Below are 24,065 nucleotides of genomic sequence, written 5' to 3'. Positions count from 1 at the left end.
CGAGGCTGGTGAGGAGACGGTAAAGTCAGAATGGATGAAAAATGAGACGCGTGTGAGCGAAAAAAGGAGAAGAAAGAAAAAACAGTGAAGGGGTAGAAGAAGAAAAAAAACACACCAATGAGGAGACCATGAGGGTTCAACACTACTGGCTGCTGCTGCTGTTGGTCAACTGCCACGAACGGATTACAGGTAGTGTGTGTGTGCGTGCGTGCGCGTGTGCGTTTGTGCGCGGGTGAGAGGCATTTCCTCACCTGCATCCTAAATGACGTGAGGTGGTTTGAGGTTGTATAGACATGTGTGTCAAGTGTGAGTCAGTCTGTGTGGGTGTGCGTGTGAATTTGCTGGTGTGTTGTTGTGGTTGACTGGCCTCTTCTGGGTCCACACGTGTCAACTTGTCTTCTCAGGAATGCTGGAACAGGAGGCTTTATGGAAAAACTGCAAGCAATGTAGACATGACAGTTGTCTTACTCAGTTGTGATTAATGCCGTAAACACGTTTATTAAGGCAAGTGTTATTCACTCAGGAGGGGCGAGAGTGGTTAACACCTTGGACAGGAGAACACACGCCTCTTCCAAAGATGTCCAAAGCCAATAATCACTGACTGACCTTTATACTACTCGCTATCTGTATTTACACTCATGGTTTCCATCTTTTTTACTCATCTAATCTCTTCCGTCAGTCTAACTTTGTTTGAGGTGTTATTCAATTATTAAATGTCAATCACTCTCGCCTACTCAACACTTGCGTCACTCGCTCGCAGACAAAGCCGTTTTTGAGCCGTTTCTTTATGTTTTTGAGCTGTTTTTATGCACCTAAAAACCCATACACACTACTGATTCCACTAAAGTTCACACCCCATCGTATTGTAGCGACCCTGGGTCAAGAAATCTACAAGACCTTAGCTTGCTTATTGTGTGGTTTATTCTGGCTACTGTGGGCGGAGCCTACGCCAAGACAACAGTCAACACTGTTAAAATCTATTAACATGCTTCACCTCTGGTCCCAGTCATAGAAGCTCATGAGACCTTCGTTGACCTCCTGAGCCCAGTAGTTACAATAACTAGTCTTCTTATTGAGAACAACTTCTTCCTGTCCGTTACCGTATGTTCTGTTCATTTCGACTGTTCTGGTCATTTTGATTGCGACTGTGGCTCAGTAGTGAGCAGGATGAAGTGTAGTGTTAAAGCGCTTTGAGTGGTCGGAAGATGAGAAAAAAGCGCGGTACAAGTCCATTTACCATTTCTAAAATACAGTTCTTACTAATTTTACCCTCTGGATACAGTTTCTTTATTGTGTGTTCTTTCTGTTTTGACATTCATTTCTTAAGGCTCTGTAGTTGGGATGGTTATATGTGAATATATGTGAATCCTGACCCCGAGTCCAGAAAGCTATGAGACGCTATTGTATACGTATAACCATCTCATACTAGCCCAGAGTTACGCATATTTATCTAGAAAACTATACCTACCTGGGATTTTATTCCATGTGTCCATCCAGGCAAATCGATGGATACAAATGTTATGAAAAAAAAACAAACATATATGATGTACTTTCTTTGTAATCGTCCAAAATAATGTTAAGTGTCTGAGTATATTTCCCAGTAGGCTACTGACTGGTCGATATGTGTGATGCATTGAGTGGGCAGCGCGCTGTGTATTGAGTGGGCCGATCTGACAGTGAAGTGTAACTCAGTCTGGAATTGGTCTGAAGTTTATTTGTGTCCATTGGGAGAAGAAATGTGTTCCAGGTCAAACCTGAATATTGTTTTTAGGATGTTTCACAGATTAACAAAAACACACAAAAACATGTTCAATAAAGCTTTTACATTTGCAATATTAAACACCAATATGAAATGCTTAAAGAAACTTAATGAAGTAATGCAGAAGCACATGGATTATTATCACTTTATGTACGGCTGCAATTACTATGTTTTTCATTATTATGGGTTAATGTATTTTCATGAAAACAAATCAAATAAAAAGGTTGCAATATGTTTTAAACTAAGAGAACATTTTCTAAATATACACTTGGTACACCTTTTTCAAGAAAAAGGATTTGAAGAAATAAGTGAACTAATAAATGTATAAATAAGTAACCGACTGCAAAATATAGTAAATTGTTTTATTATCGTCCTTAATATTTCCAAAACATTATTAACTGATCTGATGTAATGCTGTGTTTAATAAACACAAACATCTTCAGAGAGGTGGTGGATTACTCATGTTTCAGTTTAATTTAACATTGTGTGATGGAATGTAGTTGTTCTATGCATTAACATTTTTATTAACAAAAACAAGAATCGTATAACAATGTGTCATCTGCATAAAGGTTCATTTTAGCAATCGATTCGGTGAAGGTGATAAACATACAAGTTGAAAGTGAGCATCCTCGTCTGAAGCTCTGTGACGTTACTGGAAGGTTTTCCTTTCCACCAGGTGCTGTGAATGGCATCAGTCCATACATAAAGCATTGGGAGGGCTTGTCCTATGACAGGGAAGATCTTCACAGGAAGCACCTGAGAGCCAGGAGAGCCTTGCACCCTCATGAACGCACACTGCAGCTGGACCTGACTGCTTTCCACAGGTAACTTCACATGTTCCTCAGTGTGGCAATCGTTTTAAAAAGCCACAGTCTGGCGTAATGTACCTCCTCTTCCTGTTTGAACTCTTTATTCCTGTTCCAAAAGTTATGACGACAATAATTTTCCATAATGTCATGATGTTAGTAGACCTCCTATACCTTTCACCAGATTACAAAGCTTTGGCCACACATGTGAGCTGTGTGTGTTTTTGTTTCACGCAGAACCTTTCGTCTGGATTTGAAACACAACGCAGCAGCATTTTCCGAAAATTTCATTGTGATCAGTGAAAATAGTTCCACGTTGGCTGACCTCTCCCACTTATATACAGGAACACTAGAAGGTGGGTATGACTGGGATGTCTTGGACACCGGTGTCAATTTCTCAATCTTGCCTCATGTCTCACTTGTGGTATCTCTGTGATGTCTGAAGTCTGTCTTTAATCATTACATTTATTTTAGTCTCTTATCTATTAATTCTGTTTGTCTGTCTGTCCTTTCACCTCGGTTATCTCTGTTCACTTTCACCTCGCTGACCCTGACTTGTCATCTCCCTTGACCTGGGCTTGCAGGTGAACAAGGTTCCTGCCATGGATCAGTGTTACAGGGTCAGTTTGAGGGAACCATCCATACAGACAACGGGACCTATCACATAGAGCCAATAGATAGATACACCCTCAACCCAACAGACCACCACTCTATAATCTACCACGAGGATGACATGGGTAAGACTTCCTCCTGTTTTTCAATTTAGAAATAAAGTTTTCCGTACATGTTGTCTTTGCATTGATGTTCAAGCGTCTGTTGGCGCTGTAGTTACATCCATCTACCACCAGGGAAGCCCCTTGACCTTTGTTGCTTTTCCACACACAGCACACTAAGAAATTCCTTTTTCTAGTAGATCTCCCCCAACTCCCCAGTTTGATTCATGGCCCTCTTGGCATTCTCATTCAAAGCTGCGACGACTACATCAAAATGTATATATTTCCTTCCTGTTACTCATCCTCATTGCTCTGTTCCCACATGTGTTCTCTATCTGCAGCCTCAACCTCTATGCAGAATAAGGTTACCAGCGGCCAATGAATTATTTTCACCCTTAACTCGTAGAAAGAGTGGAGTGATATATTTCTATGTCGAGCCCTATTGGCACACTTGCTGGGCACAGGCCAAAGAAAAGATAAACCAAAGATGGTGTGACTTTTGGAGAAGGGGGAGGAGAGCTGCAGCAAGGAGGACGTTTTAATGTTGAAAGAAGAGGGGGATGGGGTACAGTGCAACGCCAGGAGAAGGATATGCGTTTCTAAAGAGGGCTGAAGAGAGAGAAGAAAAGAGGGGCATGTAGAGGAACTTACAGGGTTTAAATAAGTTGGGGAAAAAAAACTCTTGGTTTAATATTGTGTCAGTTTATGGTTTGGCCAGATGGCCGTCATCAGTGAGAGCTGTCAAAATGATCTTATTGTATGTGCGTGCATCTTTCTCTGTCTGCACAGGAATACACATCAGAATAATTTCTAAGAAAGCATTTTCCTGGAAACAGTGCAGATGGAGCCAAAACCCCCCTCCTTGTTTTTCTTTAAATCTATACAGACTCTGTGGCTGCCTTCGCCTCCCGCCGCATCCAGCCCCTTTCAAGACTGTAGCAATATTTGCATGAGATTACAGCTGACAACACCCTGTTCTTTCATTCACAGGCCTGCATATCTGCAGGAAACTGTGAAAGATTTGGCACATGATATTTCAATAAACAAACAATGCTTCCCTACAAGTGGTAAATTAGGACACACGGGGGCTGTAATAATGCATCTACCCTTGTGTGTATTTTCACTTCCTGTGGTCGTCATCTGGGGAAAACAAAGCTTGGGATCTCTTTCTTCCCCTTGAGGATAAGGATGCCGGGAAGTCTCTCCGATATGGGAAGGCTCATGGCGGCCATTTTGCAACAAGAACAGTGCAAATATGAAAAAAAATATATCACAATGTATTTTTTTTAAAAGGGGGCATGAGTAGGACTCCTTTGATGGAGTCAGGCGGGCGAAGGGATAAAGTAAAACGCCTGTTAATCTGATCACGATGGTGTGTGTGTGTGTGTATGTGTGTGTGTGTATTTGCGCGTGCGTGTGTGTGTGTTTGCGTGCGTGCATGTATGTGCGTGTCTGTGGTTTATGTGACTTTCCGTTTGAAGTTCAGCATGAAAGATGGGTAGCTATTAATTATTAACTATTTATTGTTTTAGGTATCCATTGCTAAAGTAAATCATGGAGGATTTAAGAAATGTCTTTTTGGAAAACTGGCTGCACTTTCTGTTAAGCTGTAATGGTACAAATATTTAGACAATGGACAGAGTTTAGTGTTATGTTAACTATAGGATTAAGATTATTTTACACTTGAGGGACCCACTTGGTCAGGCCAAGTACCCTGAAGTGCCCTCAAGTGCCCTCAACCCACTTGGGGAACTTGCGCAGTGACATCAGGGCGGAAAGTCCCACTGCAAACATATTCCGGTTTAAGAAGAAGGATTTCAATACTCAAGGCCTCTTTAAAGCCTGTGTTGAGTTTTCCCCCCATAAACCAAACTTCCTAAAGCAAGAATACAAGGAAATGATACTTTGTTAGTGTGTTGCTAAAACATACTTTCACTGTTGTCAAGCTGGGATGAGATTCAAAAGAGCCTGGCTCTGGTGTTTTTTTGTGTGTGTTTTTTTTTTTTGCATTACTCCTAACAGTAGAGAACTAGCTTTTAACAGCTGGACTGAAATGTGACACTTTTTTTTCATTTGGGAAATAGTTTTCTTTTCCAGGCAGGTCTTGCACTGATTGTTTGTCAGTTTGTAATTATTAATCAATAAAAGCAAATTGGGCCAAACAGACCAGAAACATGCATCTCCTGTAGTGTGATGGAGAAGGAAGAGACGCAGAAACAAACTGGGAAAGAGGGAACAAGTAGAAAGGTCTGGAAGTAATCCAGTCAATGGGTCGACGCCCAGCATTTAGACTTCCACCTCCACCTCTACCCCCACGGCTCACCCCCACACATGCATGCCGTATATCGTACAAATTACTGGTTTGTGATTGGCTAGAGGACCTTTGTAGAATGGTGTGATCCAATCACGTGCCTCATTGTAAACCCTTATCGGATCCAGAGATCTTGGGAGATTGACCTGCTGAAGGAGTGTTTCACGCGCACCTAAATGCACATGCATACATGCAAAGACATTGTGCATTACTCTACTTGAAGTTATTGTAGATCACAATTACCTGGTCAAAACATTGCCTTGATCTGTCACTCTCATATCACTGCAAACGACACGTGAAAGTGATCATCACGTCATGTGATTCTACTGTAAGTTGTGGAATTCAAAGCCCCTTTTTGTGCATAGGATTGTAGCTGAACTAGTTTGTTTTCTCTACATAAGAATCCCACTGAAATACATTATTGTGTTACATTTTGCAGAAGTTTACTTTACATTTCATTCTTTCCTCCATATTCTTATACAGAGCCCCCACAGTGCCCGATTGTAAACCTAATACACTGGCTCCTTGCATTTAGAGGAAATCTGTGTCTTTGACACTGCAACAAGACAGGCCAATTCATGCATTTGCAATGCCTCCCCTTGACTGCAATCCTATCATTATTGCATAAATCTGAACAAGGCAGCCGTCCCAGAGGTGTTGCAAATCGCAGACGATGATGTTGTTTTAGTGAAATCCCTTCACAGCGTTTTCCACAGGCGACTACAATGCTGATTTCCAAATGTGGGTCTTCCGGTCAATAAGGATACAATTAAAATTGATTTCTGCAGTTTTTGTTTTAACTGAAAAGGATTGTTCAGTATGGGAAATAATGTAAACTGTTGTATCCTAAATCCAGGAAGTAGTAAACTAAGCTTCCAGGAAACAGGCCTATCATCTCTGATATGATTGGGGTTATAAAGCAATAACTGTGATCTAGTGCACCCGTTGAGTAAACCAGAGAAGCACATGATCCAGCATCTTTACTGTGTGTCAAACACAGACTTACTTTGCTACAAGACCTCAAAATCCCAGGAAAGGTATCAGGAAACACCAAAATGCTCATAACTAAAATGTCTTCATTCATTTGACACTGTCTCCTATCTGATAATGACTCTATTAGATACATATTTCCTACATTTTATCAAAGCACATGTGCGCCTCTTGGGCCTTTAAAGCGATGATATCTGTCATACGTGGGATGTTTAAATCAGCACTCCCACATTGTTCCCAGTTAAGCACACAGACAACGCAACAGGTTGTACCATTTCATCACAAACAACTAATTTGTTCAGACCGTGGGGCCTCGTCCACATCACTGGTGTGTTGCTATGCGAGCTAATCTTGCACAATGTCCTGTTTGCTCTAACAAATAAACAGTAGTGGGTTGAACCAAACCATTTATTATGATTGGCGAACCCTGTTTTATTTGTGAGTCACTGAAGTGTTGCAAAATGGTTCACAAACTGACGGAACATTTTCAAGGTTGCCGGTGATACAACACTGATATATATTGACACAACTGAATTTACTGCCATCCACATCTCATCTGTTTTTGTGATGTAATTAACGTTTCAGTAAATAAATCCGGGTCAATTAAGTACATTTTTAGTGTCTCTCCCTTTGTTTGCGAGGACACTTCTTACTGGTCATGACAAGAGACAGATGGCAAAGAAGATGAGACACAAAGGAGACCGAAAAAGAAAATGACATGTTCCTCGACGTATGCTCATCTATATCTTAATCCTGCACATGTAACAAGTGTCTCTGCTGGTTTTTGTGTAGTCCTACCATCCATGAGAACTGGCCCTGATGGATTCTGTGGCGCAGAACATCTGAACCTCCTGACCCAGAGCCTCAGGCCAGCTCAGGTAGGGCAGATATCACCTCAGTGAAAGCTCACACAAAAACACTTACGCACACTTTGCCCTGCTTCCTTCTTCTGTCCTCACCCTCAAAGTTTCCTCCTTTGCACATCTATTTATAGACAATTTATTTACCAGTGGGTCTGATTCATTGGTAAATATAACTGACCTTTTTCATGAGCGCATTCATTCTTTTGGTCACTTGTATTTAGCCTGTTGAGTCACCAAGAGCAAGTTACAGGATTTATTTCCAGCAGGATGCTATGACAGTCACATAAATTATGCATAAGATACAGAAAATGCAGAAAGCTTAAAAAAAGAGCTGGCATATTTACAGCAAAAGTTGTAAAAAAAAAAAAGTGTAAAGCTGCAGATCCAAACAAATCAAAAGAGATTGACTGTAATGATAAAACCAGGTATGATGCAATCAACATCTGCCAAATCCATTTGGCTAATCTTTCCTTTGGGTATTTGGATGTTAACCTTTGACCAACTTGGTGTTGTTCCTCATGTTCATTGTAAACAAAGGATGTTGGGACATTGCTATGGATCCATGTTTAGCAGCGTGCCTGTTGGTAGAGATCATTTCCACTGTTCCTGGGTCTTGGAATGGTCTGAACAGATGTTGTTCCAAGTGCAACGTTCATGTTGTGTTCGGGTGTCTACCCGTCCCAATGCGGCGTCCCAGGAACACTCACATTGAGTTTTGATGTTGCAATATACGCATACTCAGAGCCTTTACATCTGCAAATTACGGATGAATATTCACGAAAAGTACATGCAGTTGATTTAACAGGATTCAAATCTCCCTTTAAAATCTGTTTAGGTGAAATTCCTCATTCCTCTTGTCTGTGACATGTCGCCCACAGGCGGCACCAGCGAGCCGGTCGAGGAGAACTGTGGATGAGTCAAAGACCAGCTGCCTGCTCCACCTCCACGCTGACCACCTCTACTACAGCAAATTCAAGTCCGTTAAAGCAGTTGTGGCTCAGGTGACCGGTTCAAATCTGTTCTCATCATTTACTCTATCTTGGTTTGACTTTGACAAGACATGATTGTTCATGTGTGATAACACGCTTGGTCAGCAACTTTTCTTCTTCTGCTGATAGAAGGGTAAAAAACGTAATGGCAATCACTTAGTCAGATTTTTCTAAACATAAAAAAGAGGTCCACTGATAATGACATCACTCTGAGGGGAGTGCATCACTCCCCTCAGAGTGATGCACTTAGATGCCGCTGAAACCAGACCTGCCCGATGTTTTGGCACCCAGAGAACACAATGTGCCGCGAAGCAGTTCCACTTAAATGATACGTGCAGCAAGAGCATCAAAACATAACAGGATTTCCTCGGCTGTTGGCTGAGTTTACAACGCCGTCCCGAAATACAGTGTCCGGAGTTTGTCTACAAACAAACTTCACCCGATGTAACTCTCAGTCCCAAAATCTTCCCCTGAGGAAACAAGTGCAACTATATGCAGGTAGTGTCATTTGGCGCTAGATCAGCTTTCTTATTTTGTTTTGTTTCAAAACAGTGACCAAATAGGGAATACTCCATTTAAATTTGGTTCATGGCAAATTGCCCTACTTTTAGCTGAACTGACCTAATATGAGCAGTCTGTGTACTCAGGCATCTTGATTGAAACTTTTTTGTTAGTCAGTTTTCCTCGAATGACCAACATATAAGACAAAAAAGGAAATGAAAGGGAAACAATTAGTTTTGGAGTACTACATTATAACCACTGAATTCAACAATACTATATAAAGGAGCAAACTGTTGCGGCTGCGAGGCAGAACAAAGCACCACATGCCAGTGTCTGCACATAGGCACGCAGCTGTCACTTCTCCACGGTATGGAGCCTCCTCGCTGTCTGAGGGCATGTTGGCACATGAATTGCAGAAATTTGGCCCCATGTAAAGGCCTGACACGGGGTCCCCCATGGTGAACAAGCAGGACCGGTCACCTCCTCTCCTTCTCTTCAGCTGAACCCAGCAGCTCCTGAATGTTACTCTCTCCCTTCAGTAGAGAGGAACAATGCTGTAAATGCCACACCAAGGACACGCTGCAGATATAGTTAAATGGGCACCATTGCAATGATCCAACCGGATTTGATCCGTTGCGTTTAATTCCCTGTGTGAACTCTGAGGTGGTCATTACATTTAAAATGTCAAACAGTTTCACCCCATTGTCCTGCGCTCTTGACCTTTGACCTGATTAGAGCGGCAAAATGTCTGCAGCGAGCCTCAGAGCTTCACTGAGGAGGGGTAAGCGGGGGAAAAAACATTAGTTTGATCATCAGAAGAATGCTCTTTTTTCAGCTCGAGTGGCACACAAACCAGAGTTGAAGTGAACTCGGGTTTGAGTGACATGCTGGGTTAAAAGCTGCGTGCCTGCTGGCGCGCCTGCATTGCCTCAGTGCCATGATAAAGATAACAGTCTTTCTGTGTTGAAGTTTCTCTGTCTGAACTAAGCGCTTGTCATGGGGGTCAGAGGTCACACGAGGTGCTATCCTCAAATTGAATTCAGCCACATACTGATTTGGGAATCCAGTGACTTCACTTCAACATAAATACTTGTGTTACTGTCCATACATTAAAACAAATAAACAGCATGTATTATTACATTGCCAGGTTCAGTTTGGAACAAGTTCCACATAAAACACTATTATTCTTTTTGGCACATACACACACACACACACACACACACACACACACACACACACACACACACACACACACACACACGCACACACACATGCACACACTCGCTTGCTGCAGACCTTTGTTGCACAGGTTAAGAAAATCCACCTTAAGTGATGCCGTGGTGTGATCTTTGAGTATAAATAGACAAAATGTTTGAAGATGACATCTTCCCCAATTTGGTGTTTGTCAGTATTCTGTTTTTTCTAAATGCTGTATATGTGAGGATAATATGTTCTTCATTTCCTTGTGTTTTGTTCAGCTGTATGTGTTTTTCAAGATGCGTTGTGCTCTCAGGGTGGCATACACTTCAGCCCCCCAGCAACTACTCTGTACGAAACAGGCCATGTAATTGATTGTTTTCTCCCTTAAACGTAGGTTTCCTCCTACATACGCGCTGTGAATGACGTCTATGACAAGGTGGACTTTGCTGGAATCAAGCTGGTCAACTTCAAAGTTAAATCCCTCCACGTAAGATCCTTCTGCGCTCAAGCAATGACTCGATTGTGCCACATCTCAGGGATGTCAAGAGTTTCACACGATTATTAGTGCAAAAATTATTCACAATACTGATATTAAAACCATATGTATTTAAAAATCAAACTAAATAAAAATAATAATCATAACGCTATCACTCAAACTCATCTTTAACTTTTTGTTGTTTGTTTTTTCTCTTCCATGGCAAATTAATTACACTCAAAACACAAGTGTATGGATGCGCAGCGAGAGTCTGTCGCCATATTTATACACAATATCATCATGTGTTTTACTCACATTATATAAACATTTCATAGTTAATCTCATAACTCCATACATCACATTTTTAGTACATAGACACTTGAGAGAAAATGCATCAGATTGTGCATATGGTGCCCGTGGTAATCAGACTACAGAGCTTGGAGCTGTGAAGGAGGTATGTAAAGTGAGCTCCTTGTCTCCTCTCCCTCCAGGTGACGACAGAGAACGATAAGACCGATCCTCTGAACCCTTTGTACATCGGGCCCGAGAAACTACTGAGTCTGTACTCCGAGAACAACTGGGGCAACTTCTGCCTGTCCTATCTGCTCACGAACAGAGACTACAGCGGAGTGCTGGGGCTCGCCTGGGAGGGCAAAGCTGGTGAGTCCGACTCACTGTGACACGAATGCACGGAAATCACAAACACATGCACACATACTGTATATGTACGGCGATTTGCATATCCGTCTTAGAGCACTGAGGTGAGATTTAAAACAAACTCACGTTGTGAAGACAAATATTGTTCACAGTCACGTGTGAAACGGTGCGCAAGGAATTAGGAATATTTTGATTTGATGGAATAATGGAACCTTGTGATACAGAGGAAATACGGTATGGTCAAACATTATAGAATTAGATCATTTAGACCCTAACCGCTGATCCTAACCCTGGAAACAACATGGGAAACATCTGTGCTCGTGGGTTAACTTGCCTGAACCTAAGACCTTCACCTAAACTCAGCTCACTGCCCTGCAGCTTAAATCTCTGCATGACACTGTCAAAGTGCAGCTCCTTCTCTGGCACCCAGGACTCTCAGGCTTTCCTTTGACACGAGTTCACGAGAGGCCACGCTCTACACTTCCAAACACACTCGCAGTTTGCACAAAGCAGGTGTAAACACTGCCCTGCTAGTTCATTAGTGGGGTCAGTTAAAGGGCTGCAACAGATGTGCAAACTGCAGTAAAAATGCATGTAAGCCTGCGTTGGTTTTCCTGGATTAAATGATGTTGTGGCACACAGCGTTGCATGAATTAGCAGCTCCTACTTCAGATGTATAGACAAGGTGTGTTTTGATTTGAGGGAACAAAAGAAATTGCTCCAATTAACAATCACCAGTGGTTTGCATGTAACACTGCCTGCTGTTTGGCTGAAAATCATTTGGAAATGCCATTTAGGCATTTAATGGTATTATTGACTGAAAGGATCTAAATGATGATTTACAAATAAGAAAAAGAAATACAAAATGAAATACACCAAACTCTTTTGCTGATAATCAAGCAATAATAACATTAATCAACACTTTCTTGTGTTCTTTTTATACGTTACAATTTGCATTTTACTCTTATGTACTCACTTTTCCTTATTCTCAATGATGTATCATTACAATTCAGTGAAACCCTGAAATGTTTCCCTTGAAGAAACATGAACATACTGTTACAAAAAAAATCATAAAAACTCACAAAGCGATGTTCCTAAATGTAATATTAACTCTGATATATGGTAACAGACTCTCTGTGTGTAGAATATTCTTGTAGTGTTGGAGGAAGTTGGACGCATATGTTAGATTTGTTCTGGGAGGAGACTCTTCCAGCTTCTTTCTATGACGTTCACTAAGACCCTGCGTATGATTGGCTAAACGGAGGGGCGTGAGAGCAGACCATCACAATGACATGAACCTTTGACACACACACACACACACACCACTCCCAGATGTCTTAGTGAGGATTTCTGACTGCATTCCACAGCTTGATTGCCATTGGGAAACATTCATGCTGGCAGTGACATTGTTGTACCTTTACAATAGTCTCGATGGCCAATAACGGGTAACGGGATGTCCCACATTATGCCCAGCATTTAAAAAGCACTCCAGATACCCAAATGTCACAACCACAGAAGAATTTTTTTTTTTACCATATGTCCCCCTTACACATAAGGGATTTTCAGAAATTATATATATATATATATATATATATATATATATATATATATATATATATATATATATATATATATATATATATAAATATATATATATATATATATATATATATATATATATATATATATATATATATATATATATATATGTAATCGTTCATTAACGGGATGATTTCTACAAATTTGGCAAGGGAACATTTTTCACATGAGCAACAGCACTTAACAACACTCGCAGTTTGCACAAAGCAGGTGTAAACACTGCCCTGCTAGTTCATTAGTGGGGTCAGTTAAAGGGCTGCAACAGATGTGCAAACTGCAGTAAAAATGCATGTAAGCCTGCCTTGGTTTTCCTGGATCAAATGATGTTGTGGCACACAGCGTTGCATGAATATAAATATATAAATATATATATATATATATATATATATATATATATATATATATATATATATATATATATATATATATATATATATATATCAGTGGCTTTTGTATAAATCCTATGTGTGATGTGAAGGTCAATGAACTCCATCGGCAAAGGGAGCAGTGATGGAAAGTCATCGGCTTCAGTTATTTTAAGGAAAACATATCCACTGTACTTTTCTGAGAATTTTGGTCGGTGTTATTCGCGGTCAACCGGCTCGCTGTGTCTGTTTTTGTTGTTGAAGATGTCATTAGAACCCCCGGAAGCCCCCCACTTGTTTATCCTGCCCCTTCCTATTGTTTGTCTGCTCATATTAAACCGTGTGAAAGACTGTGCGTGTGTGCTTTTTTTCCCGATGTTTGTGTATGATGTTAAGTGGTACCAAATATTTATTGAAATGGGTGTTACGGCATGTGTGTTTCTGAGGATGTGTATCTTGTTTCCTCCCGACGGTGAGTGTGTGCATAATGCGATCCGGCGAGCAACTTGTTTCTCTTTACTCTGTTTTTCCAGCAAGCTAATAATAGGAGTCTTTCATTGCAACTCCTTTCTGTGGCGAAGACAGGAGGGAGGTGGGGACAAAGTCGCAGCCCTTCTCTCCTCGAGCTGCCAAAAGAACACAGCGCTAAGTAAGCTCTTTCTAGGAAACCCAGCTCTTTGAATGGCCCACCAGGGAGGCCATTTTAGGTCAAAAGCTGTGAATGCGGGAGGGATGCATCCAGAATTCTTGATGGCTGGATTAACAGTTTTTGGACATGAAACTAATGTATTTTTTTTTAGCATGTATAGTAAACAAAATAGCAAACAACAAATTAAATGTGCTGTCTAGATTCCAGCAAAAAAAACCTCATGTGATATCAAACACCAAGAAATAAAATAAGGTCTAATGTCACTGTATTATCTCTGGCAGCGTCCTTCATCTTTCACCTGACATATAAAAGTAGCATACCTGTGTCTTTTTCTCCCCGAAAGTATACCCTCATTGTTCCTACAACAGCACAGATACATTTTCTTTTTCAACCTCTACTGGTCCCCCGTCCCTGGACGTCACACTAAAGCCCACAGTGTAACAAAAACATGCCATCCAGATGCCCGCCACTGGTCCCCACAGGTCTCAACAATGCCTACTACTCAACTCAGATTTCTCTGAAACAGGCACTAAATATCTTTAACAGACGCACACCTCACAAGCCTTACCCCTCAAAATGGTAGTGCTGACCACATTGTGTAAGAGGTGTTACATAAAAGTCACGTGACTGCTGAGACCTCCGGCCTCAATCTCACGTGTCCTTGAGTGGAGGGAAACCGATGATGGACACATGGAGATAACTCCCAATTTTAGCGGATTGAAAGACTTGGTAGTGCAGATAAAATCGTGATGGGAGAGCTTGATTAAGGATGGCTGTGGATAATGTAATAATTGTTCATTTCATTAGATTAGAGATGTACAGGTGGTTAGCATCTCCAGTATTACAAAGTCCAGTGTTTAGAAGATTCATGGCCCGTATGTGCTGTACAATGAGACGATGTGAGATGCAACAAATAGTCTTGTTGAACTACATAAAGTCAACTCTGACCGCTTTACTCGAATCCATGAGCTGACTTTCTGAGGAACCCCATCATACATGCTCAGTTTGACGAATGGCATTTATTTCTGTCGAAGCGGTCATCTTGCTGACCAGCTGGAAAATGATGTCACAACCCCCGGGCACCCATCCATGTGAACACGGCCCGCTGCTTGTAACTGTGGGAATGGCTGTCGTGGACATTACGCAAACCCAAAGACAGATTGATGTGAAACTAAAGAAGCTCAGCAGGTCCGTTGGTATGTCTGTCCGCACCACCCAGACATGGGCCTCAACGGTCGATAACGCTTCAGTGGCTAAACATTGTTGGTTTAAGGTATTTCCAGTAGCACAAGGTCAATTCTGAAACCTGACCGCAAAGTGACAAGTGGGTGTGTTTGCATTAGGTCTGACAAACTGAGTGATATAATATTTACTTTAATTGTCACCTAACATACACAACCTCAGTGGGAGCTTAACTCAATGTGTATCCTCTTATCTGTTTGCTCTTCAGGTAACTGGGGAGGAATATGTTCAAAGCAGACCGCCCTGCGGAACAACCAGTACTCCACTCTGAACACCGGCATGGTCACGATACAGAACTACGGACAGTTCCTGCCTCCTCGACACGTCCAGCTGACGCTCGCTCATGAGCTGGGCCACAGCCTGGGATCCCCGGTTAGTCGCCGTCACTGAGTTTACAAAATACCTGAAACATCTGTCTGAAACTGAAGGAAGAAGGGGTCTTTCTGTAAAGTGTCTCAATCAAGCCAACCACTCATGGGTACAATGAAAATTGCACATAATTTATCCCATTACAGTCCCCTGATAATGAGAATTTCAATGGTACCTTTTGTGCCCTGCAGTTATATAATTACCATGTAATATTTCAGACTAAGATTCTTAAACGGATGTAATTAAACAATTATTTGCAGAATGTCGAGTCTATTTAAAGGGTGTATTCTTCTTCTAAATTATCGTTCATAAATAGTGGTTTACAGAAATATAATTGGTAATGATCGATGTCTTTGGTGCTACATGATGTTTAAAGGTCGTCCTTCAATCAAATCTACTTTATGTCGATGTGTCCTTGGGCAAAACACTTAACCCAAATAGTTCCTGCTGTGCATGAATGCGTATGAATGGTTAGTTAATGTCCCCAGTGTATGAATGGGTGTGTGATGACATGTAGCGTAAAGCTCTTTAATTCGTCAGAAGATACAAGACAAGGCAAGTTTTCAAAGTGCTTCACATAAAAAGATTAAAAGCATCAAAACGTAATGCAGTACAAGTCCATTTAATAACTATATACCAATGGCTTTAAAGTGTTTTTCACAGCAGAGATTCTGAATTTCAATCGGAGGATTCACAGGTCTCATACTAATAAATATGGCTCCTCTGCAAAGTGTTCAGGATCCTGGTATTGTGAAAGCTTGTTAAATCGCACTCACATTAAATGGATCAATCGACGATGTTATTAGTTCCATCTGTGATTTCCTAACACATCTGTGTAAAAGGTCAAAGCATGTTCGTATGTCAAATGTTTGCTAAACTTGACCAGTTTTACTTTAAACACATGTTGGTGCTCCAGTGAATCAGTAATTCAAACACTTTCTAGTCACGGGTTGTGTACTGAATGATAATTCAACATAACAAATCCCTGTGATTCAAAATGTAGACATACCTCACGTACTCTCACGAAGGCATACATGGTTGTTTGCACTGCACTGCAACAAATTTGCCTGTGAATGATTCACTTATGTGGGCATTAGAGACCTTGGCCTGAAGTGACTGGTTTGTTTCATAGATACTCTTGGCTCAGCCTCGCACGATAATCTGAAATAAGAGAACAGCAAGATCTCTGATTTCCCTCACTACAGTTATTTTCCTTTATAACCTCTACTCCCACCAAAACAACGCACTGCTGATTCAAGCACACAAATGCACGCAGCTGTCACCTTGTTTGTTAGCCGCTAACGCCTGCAACCTTTCTCCCAAAGCCCAAAATGCCGGCAGCATTTTGCACCCTGCCCTTTGTTATTCACACTTCCACAGACCAAAGAGTCCTCTGGGGCGTTCCTGATCCGTTTAGTTCTGCCATCAACCTGCAGACTTTTTTATAAGTTAAACTAGTGTAAATGATGGTGTCCTTGCTCCCGTGACAGGCATGTCTCATTGTTTCCAGGCCGGCCACCTGAGATTGGTCGGAAAACACGGTGGAGGAAGGGGAGGGGGGGGGGATGCAAAGTGTATTCTGGGTGAAGGAGCTGCTTTGGCCTTTGGCCTACTTCCCTTTCAACCACACATTCATACAGTAGCTTTAAAAACTGTTGGGCTATTGGTCCAATTTGCTGCTCAGGTGAAAGATAAATTGAAATCCAGCAATATATTTGTTGTCCTGCTCCTTAGATTTGAAGAAAAATGCATCTTGGTCTGTTGTCACAGCATCTGTAAAACCACTACAGGTGTTCAAGAAGTGAACAAGAATCTTAGGAAATCTGCAAATGGACACAGTACAGTTCGATACTGCTCTGTTCCTCTTTTTCTGACTGCTCCCCATTGTTTGTGTTGTTTTTATGAATGTTAATCCCAATGTGAAACCCAACGATACCAACAGATAACAATACAAACAAAAGTATATCTGCTGTTCTTTTGAAACACCAACATCGGCTGTGAAAGACAGTTTTCTTAACCCGAGGGCAGCAGATGCTGACAGATATCGTGAAGACCATAAAATGTAATCCACCAAACTGATCAAGAGCAGATGCAGAAATACCTCGAAACAACAAAGATCAAAATATGTTCCATGTTAATGTTAAGGCTCACCCTTTGCCTCTTAATTCACCAGTGAGTTTGACATCCAGAGAACACCAGCTCGAGAAAATGCTTCACCTTTACATCTCCGACCGCAGCAGGAGGAGCTCTCTGTCCTGGTCTCAGTGTGTTTTCAAATGAAACGCAACACTCCTCTGCTGTTTCATGGCCATCGGATATTAGGAAAATCTTTTGGCTGCAAAAAGGATATGTTTTTTATTTGGAAATATAACAATGGTATTAAAGTTACAGAATACTGACTTTGGCCTATTCGAAAAGGGCCTGTCAAATAACTGTCCATGAACATCCCTGAAAACATTTTTACCGTCTGCAATCGTGACCTTTAACAAATGTTTTCAGTTGGGTTCGATCATTTGTTTTCCCCAGCTGTAGCCGCGCCTGAGCACTTTTGATGAAATGTCCAAAAAACAGCTGATGCCGTTTGCTCAGTCGGGAGATACAAAATACGTCCAGAAAAACATAGGAATTAAATGTTCATTTCGGATATTTTGTACTTTGTTCCAGCACGATGAGGGCTCCAACTGCGGGAACCTCGGCTCCAGTGGCGGTAAAGGCCGATACCTGATGTTCCCTCACAGTACAGACCAAGTGCGTGAAAACAACGACAAGCTGTCGTCCTGCAGCATCGAACACATCAGCAAGATCCTAGAGCTGAAGAAGGATGACTGCTTCGTGGGTGAGAAAGAAAAGATCAGACAGTGTCCACATGTGTGTTGCCCGCCAAGTTGGCGACCAGATGTGTGCATTAGTCACGATAAATAATTACATACTCTGTGTGTGTGTGTTTACTTGTGCGTGTTTATCTGCATGCCTGCTCTTTCTGGCCAGTCAGCGATGAGCCCGTCTGTGGAAACCACATTGTGGAGGAAGACGAGGAGTGTGATATTGGTCACAATGAGACCGACCTCTGCTGCTTCAGCGCTAAGCAGCCTGTAGGAGTCCAGTGTCGCCTCAAGCCTGGTAAAACCTGCAGGTACACGGACCGCTAGAGTCGACATGAAAGTTTCAAGCATTGAAATTTACACATTTCTAATGACAAAATGCTGCTTCTGTATGCAGATGTGTGCTAACACGTCCAGTATATTTCGTTGTTCTCATTCATCATCTTGAATTGAAGTTATTTTCTTGATGTTCTATCTTCCCGGTGCATCTTTTGCCGCCTTTTTATGTGTCTTTCATGTCTGTCCGTCACCCCGGCTCTTTGCGCTTGTTGCTTTCACTCAGTCCGAGTCAGGGCCTGTGCTGCGCTCAGGATTGTGGGTTTGAGCCGGCGGGTCAGACCTGCGATGAGGAGACGGACTGTCAGAGAGAGGTTACGTGTTCAGGCCTCTCCCCGTTCTGCCCCGAGCCCAGCGCCAAGGACAACCTCACAGTCTGCAGTCAGGGCACTCGCGTGTGCCTGAACGGGGTGAGGAGGCCACATCACCACATGACTCCAGATGTTTCAGCTCCATTGCCCAACAAGCCAGCGCCTGCAAGTGTACAGTGATGTTGCAATGGTCCTGAAAAAGAAATATATTTGTTAATGTTTCAGAGGTCATTCTTGACCATGGAGACAATCTCACCATAATTTCCCTAGTTGTTCTGGAGCTTTCAGTCTTATTATATGATCTTCACCCATAGAGCTCATTTGTCAATTCAAGCTTTTCATAGGTTATTGTTATTAAGAAACAAAGTTAGTGACATGCTTATGAATCAGCTAACATAACAAACAAACAACAATTTCTGGATTCAATCAGATGTCTCATGAAATAAGTGAGCGCTTACTGCTCACAGGCCCCTCCATTTGTAAACAAACGCACCATTACAACACAGTGTTACTAAGAAAAGGTCTGATCTAATTCATGTTTCCAGGAGACAATAGTGTGCGACTCCATAAATGTTTTTTCTTGACCAGATTTCCTCTCTTGTTAAACGTCCTGTGAGCATTGGTATTTGACGATGTCCTAGAAGGGGAGGCAAGGAATTACTTCCAGCTGTGAATATTTTTCTGGTTATATTACTTCCCAGAGGTGCAAAGTGTGTCTCTGACGATCTCATCCAGGAACATTGATCATAACAACTAAAAAAGTAAAGGAATGTAATAAAGAAGGTGGAGTTTTTGTTATAGTCTTCAAATCAATCGTAAATCATTTCAGATGACACCTTCGTCAAAATGATCAAATCTTTCTGAGAATCAAAGGAACAGAAAACAGGACAACTGACTCACTCTGTACAAATAAACAGAGTTGAAACCTGCTTTTGGTTCAGTTCCTCAAAACACTTTCAACTTGAGGTTTCTTTCGGCCTTCTATAAAGTTGTGGTGGTATCGATTCCCCAGATTTCAGTTAATCTGGAGGAAGCCGAAGAACCAGTTCCCAACCATTAGACAATCATTTACATAAAGAAACTAATCTCACAAGTGTCTTCAGAATGAAAAGATGCCTCCTAAATAAGGAGAAAGGCCACTTTAATAAGAGAATGTTGGAGTTTTAATAAAAACAAACCAATGAACAAAATACAGCCTGTGGGCAATAAGTTATCGATTACTAGCACAAACTCTTTGACACATTCTTTATTATTCCCTCAATGAGAAAAGTAAAGACACCAGAGACGCAAAGGGGGCCTAAAGGTCAGCTTTTCTGTCTGAATATGATTTCTTTTTTTTTTAAATGGGTCTGCACGTCATAAAGGATGGAAGAGGATGCCCTGTGTGCCCCTTCCCCCACCCTAAGGCCTCTGATTGGTTACGGCGCCACGCTGCTCTCAATTCTTAATTAGGAGACAGTCGTCACGCGCGGTGCAGCAAGTGATCTAAATAACCCTCCAATCAACTCAGGGGGATTGTGACGTTCAGTCAAAATGAATTGGGGAAAAGGTAAACGACACAAAGTACCTCAGAATGAGAGATTGCTGCAAAGCCCTGTGTGAAGTAACTTACTCACATTACAAATTGATAAACTGTGTCAGGAATGTTATCCCAAAGACTCCAAATAACACTACATATATAAACTATTTATGGAATTGTTCAGTGAAATGCAAAATAACCAAACACAGAACACATTTAGGAAATACACATTTACATTCGTGCAACATTTTTGTCTTGAAGCTACAGTTTGCAACATTAGTACAAAATAAATTTGTCATATAAGCTTAAACGGTCACAATATCCTGACAGTAGTCCATTCCTCTGGCTCCTTTTAGTGCTCCTAATAAGCATTGACAAGATTTCCTCCTGTACCGAAGAAATACAACCTATCAGAGGAGTCGAGCAGCTCGTGAACTCCATGAACCAAACTGTCAAATGGGACAGGACTGATGAAATATAAATGAAGATTCTGTTACTGCATTGTTTATTTCTTGCCTTGAATGTTTCCAGAAACATATTTTACAATAGTTTCAGGGATAAGCGCGACCTTTTCATCTTTATCCAGAACTAGGGATGTTTATTATTGACAATGTCTTCTTCTCAATGAGCGTCTGTGGTTGTGTCTGCAGGTCTGTGCAGAGTCTGTGTGTGTGAAACACAGTCTGCAGCAGTGTGACTGTCCAGGAGACTCCTTCAAGGAGAAATGCCACATGTGCTGCCAGCAGCCAGGTAACTACAGGCCAATGTGTCCGCTAACACCGAGGAATGTGTTTACACTTCATGTCCCAACATGCCAGCATGTGTCCATTTGTATTGAGCTTACTTAATTGTTTTCCATTAGATGACTTCAAAACTGTCACAAGACACATCATCTGGCATGATGGTGCGTGAGGTGTTTTTGTTAATAAGACATTTTCCAGTTGTTGTCTTGGATGATTTGGTGAAAATGAATTTGATATTTATGTTTTAAAGACAATTTGTTTTCCAAATTTCATTTCATTTAGTTTGTTTGTTTGCTGAAATGTGTGCTACCAAAGTCATACATTTCTTAATTATGTACACAGTGGCTTTGAGTAGATATATGATGTGTATTATAGTGTATCTAATGTGTTTCAATGTCAGATAAGCCTGAGACATGTGCCAGCACTACCTCCTCCGTGCTGTCCCGTCACTTCCAGAGGACGGCGTTGCCTTTGGTCGGCGGCGCCCCGTGCTCAGGGAACCGGGGATACTGCGACAAATTCCAAGTGTGTCGTCTGCTGGACGCAGACGGCCCCATCGCCCGACTGAAAAACTCATTCCTCAATTTGGATGACTTTGACGACATAGCAGAGTGGATGAAGGTGAAGGTTTCCCATGAGTAGTTCAAAAACACAACAGCATAATGTGAAAGTATGTTGGGTGACGCGGTGAAGGCCAAGAACAGCTTCTAATATGGATGTCATCACATGACTTAAACTTAAGGGGAAGCGCTCTCAGCGGTGTTTTCGGCCAGTGCACACTATCTGCTCAGCAAATAGAGACAATATTAGCGACTAGTTAGTGAGCAGAGGGGAGCAATTACCAGCTAAAGAGCCACATATTTCCCTTAGATGCTGGCAGAGACCAAATACATGCTTTACAAACAGCTCTCAACATGGTTGAGCTGTGCTGATGGTTGAGCTGTGCTAGCTGTGCTAGCAGTGCTAACAAAGGCAACAGTGCTGACAGAGCCAATAATGTTCACTTTAGTTACCTTACTTAGCAAATAGTTGTTTGCTACCATAATAATGCTCTGAGAGGCTGTTTAGCAATATTTGTATCACTTAACTTTAAAGGCATCCTGCTGAGTTTTTGAACACTAGAGGCGCTGTGGAGTAATGTTTTAGTGAGCCGGTCCTATAGTTTAAATTGTGCTGTATATTAAAGCCGTCTGCGCCAGGCTGGAACAGCTGCTGTGATGATGCACCTGAAAGGCATACACAATGTGAATGGAAACAAGTCTGTATTTCATTTACAATGAAAGCTAAACATTGCTAATCTAATCAGTGTTACAGTTACCAGATCCTTTAAAAAACCTAATAGACTTGAAGAAGCTGTTCTACTTTATTTTACTACTTCTTCAAACTAAATGTTTGTGTCTTATTGTACACGTAGGCAGAGCTATAAATCAGTCAGATCTTTATTAGATAAAGTTGTTGCACTGATTAAAATGGCCTGATCAGTGGCTTTCTGGCCATCAGGTCAAACAGTACCAAAATGATAATTATTCTACGGCTGTGGATGTCGTCTTTGTAAAGAGGCAGCAGATGTTTGCTTGGTGTGACATCCTCAGCGCAGTGTGTTTGTTCAACTTCCCGCCCTGACGTTCAGCTGTCTTCAATGTCTCAGTCGTGGCTGCCTTTGAGGATTAAGTTCCTCATGACAGCGTGGAGAATCAGGAATCCCAATTTGGTTTAAAGACCAGCCATCCATTTCTCTGGAGACAGAAATGGCCCCTTAATTCTGGAACCGTTGGGTTGTTTTACCACACCTACAGCACAGACTCATCTTCTAATGAACAGAGCTGCAAAGTAGAGAAGAAACGTTCAACAATTGTGTACAAAGGTTGTTTTTTTCAACGTAATATGAGATTAGTTATTGATAACACAAAGAGATCGATGTAGAAAATGTGGAAAAATATATATTTTTTAAAACATTTTCAATATGAGTATTGAAATGATGCCTTCAGTATACTGTACATCACACTAAAGAGCCCAACGGAAAAGTTCAGCACGTTTGTGTGCGAGTCATGTGGGCTGTGAGTTGTAAACAATACAAATAGGATAGTTGTTCAAATGAATCTAAACTACACTGCAATGTTGGATGTGGGTCAACCTCATGAGTTCATACATGTGATTGTGCAAGCAGAACTACATTTTGAATTACAGCGACAATGAATAATCATTTAATAAGCCAGACAGAGCTGCAACATTTTTTTTTATCATTGTTTAAGTTCAAGAAGAAAGTTATTAAACGTGTTCTGTGGTTCGAGCTTCTCAAATGAGAGGATTTGAAAACCAGATATGTGGAAAAGGTTGACTTTTCTGTTTTGGGATGCAATGCTATATGCTAATTTGAATTGCTTGTTGTATATCCTGCAACCGCCAAAAGCTGCTGCAACATAATGAAGGGGGCTAATGTTTTTAGTTTGAAAAGGAATCCAAACTGTATTTATACCCTGCAGGCTTACTGGTGGGCCATCCTGCTGGCCATCCTGACGCTGTCTGGCGTGATGGGCTGCACCGTCTGCCTCTGCGGCCACAGGCTGGATACCAGCGACCTGGAGTGACCTCTGGCTTTTCGATCAACCCTCTATGAGTATGTTCATTCAAGACACACAAAGACATTTGGCTTCATTCATCGGAGATTGTCACAAGTCACATTGAACTTTGTTCCACAAACAGTGTGTGATCTGCAGGTGACCTTGTGACGACACGCACACCTGTTCAACGCCTCAAACGCTCTCTTGGTAACGGATATCTTTATGCGTCACTATGCCATTTATTTTTCCCCGCGCCACTCGTCTGAATGCTGTCGTTTGCATTGC

General features: G+C 41.5%; 1 protein-coding gene across 1 annotated transcript; it reads left to right on the top strand.

Annotated features, from left to right (window-relative positions):
• Positions 1–24,011, top strand: si:ch1073-396h14.1 (disintegrin and metalloproteinase domain-containing protein 10). The gene is made up of 15 exons (XM_068591590.1): positions 1–189; positions 2,436–2,583; positions 2,803–2,921; positions 3,150–3,302; positions 7,372–7,457; positions 8,321–8,443; positions 10,527–10,619; positions 11,099–11,267; positions 15,328–15,491; positions 18,153–18,324; positions 18,477–18,621; positions 18,873–19,056; positions 21,127–21,226; positions 21,620–21,840; positions 23,703–24,011. The coding sequence occupies exons 1-15, from the start codon at positions 129–131 to the stop codon at positions 23,805–23,807; spliced, it is 2,043 nt and encodes a 680-aa protein (XP_068447691.1). The 5' UTR covers positions 1–128; the 3' UTR covers positions 23,808–24,011.
• Positions 24,012–24,065: the final 54 nt, after the last annotated feature.

Source organism: Clinocottus analis, unplaced genomic scaffold (genome assembly GCF_023055335.1).
Source record: "Clinocottus analis isolate CAN_PGR_092001 unplaced genomic scaffold, fCliAna1.0.p SCAF_25, whole genome shotgun sequence".
NCBI lineage: Eukaryota > Metazoa > Chordata > Actinopteri > Perciformes > Cottidae > Clinocottus > Clinocottus analis.
This window is presented reverse-complemented; position numbering and strand designations above follow the sequence as displayed.

Bases quoted from the DNA above. Each gene is read 5' to 3' on its own strand.
- si:ch1073-396h14.1 (XM_068591590.1), top strand. From the start codon at position 129: ATGAGGGTTCAACACTACTGGCTGCTGCTGCTGTTGGTCAACTGCCAC. The intron at 7,458-8,320 runs GTAGGGCAGATA...TGTCGCCCACAG, and splicing joins AGAGCCTCAGGCCAGCTCAG to GCGGCACCAGCGAGCCGGTC. The intron at 18,622-18,872 runs GTACACGGACCG...GCTTTCACTCAG, and splicing joins AAGCCTGGTAAAACCTGCAG to TCCGAGTCAGGGCCTGTGCT.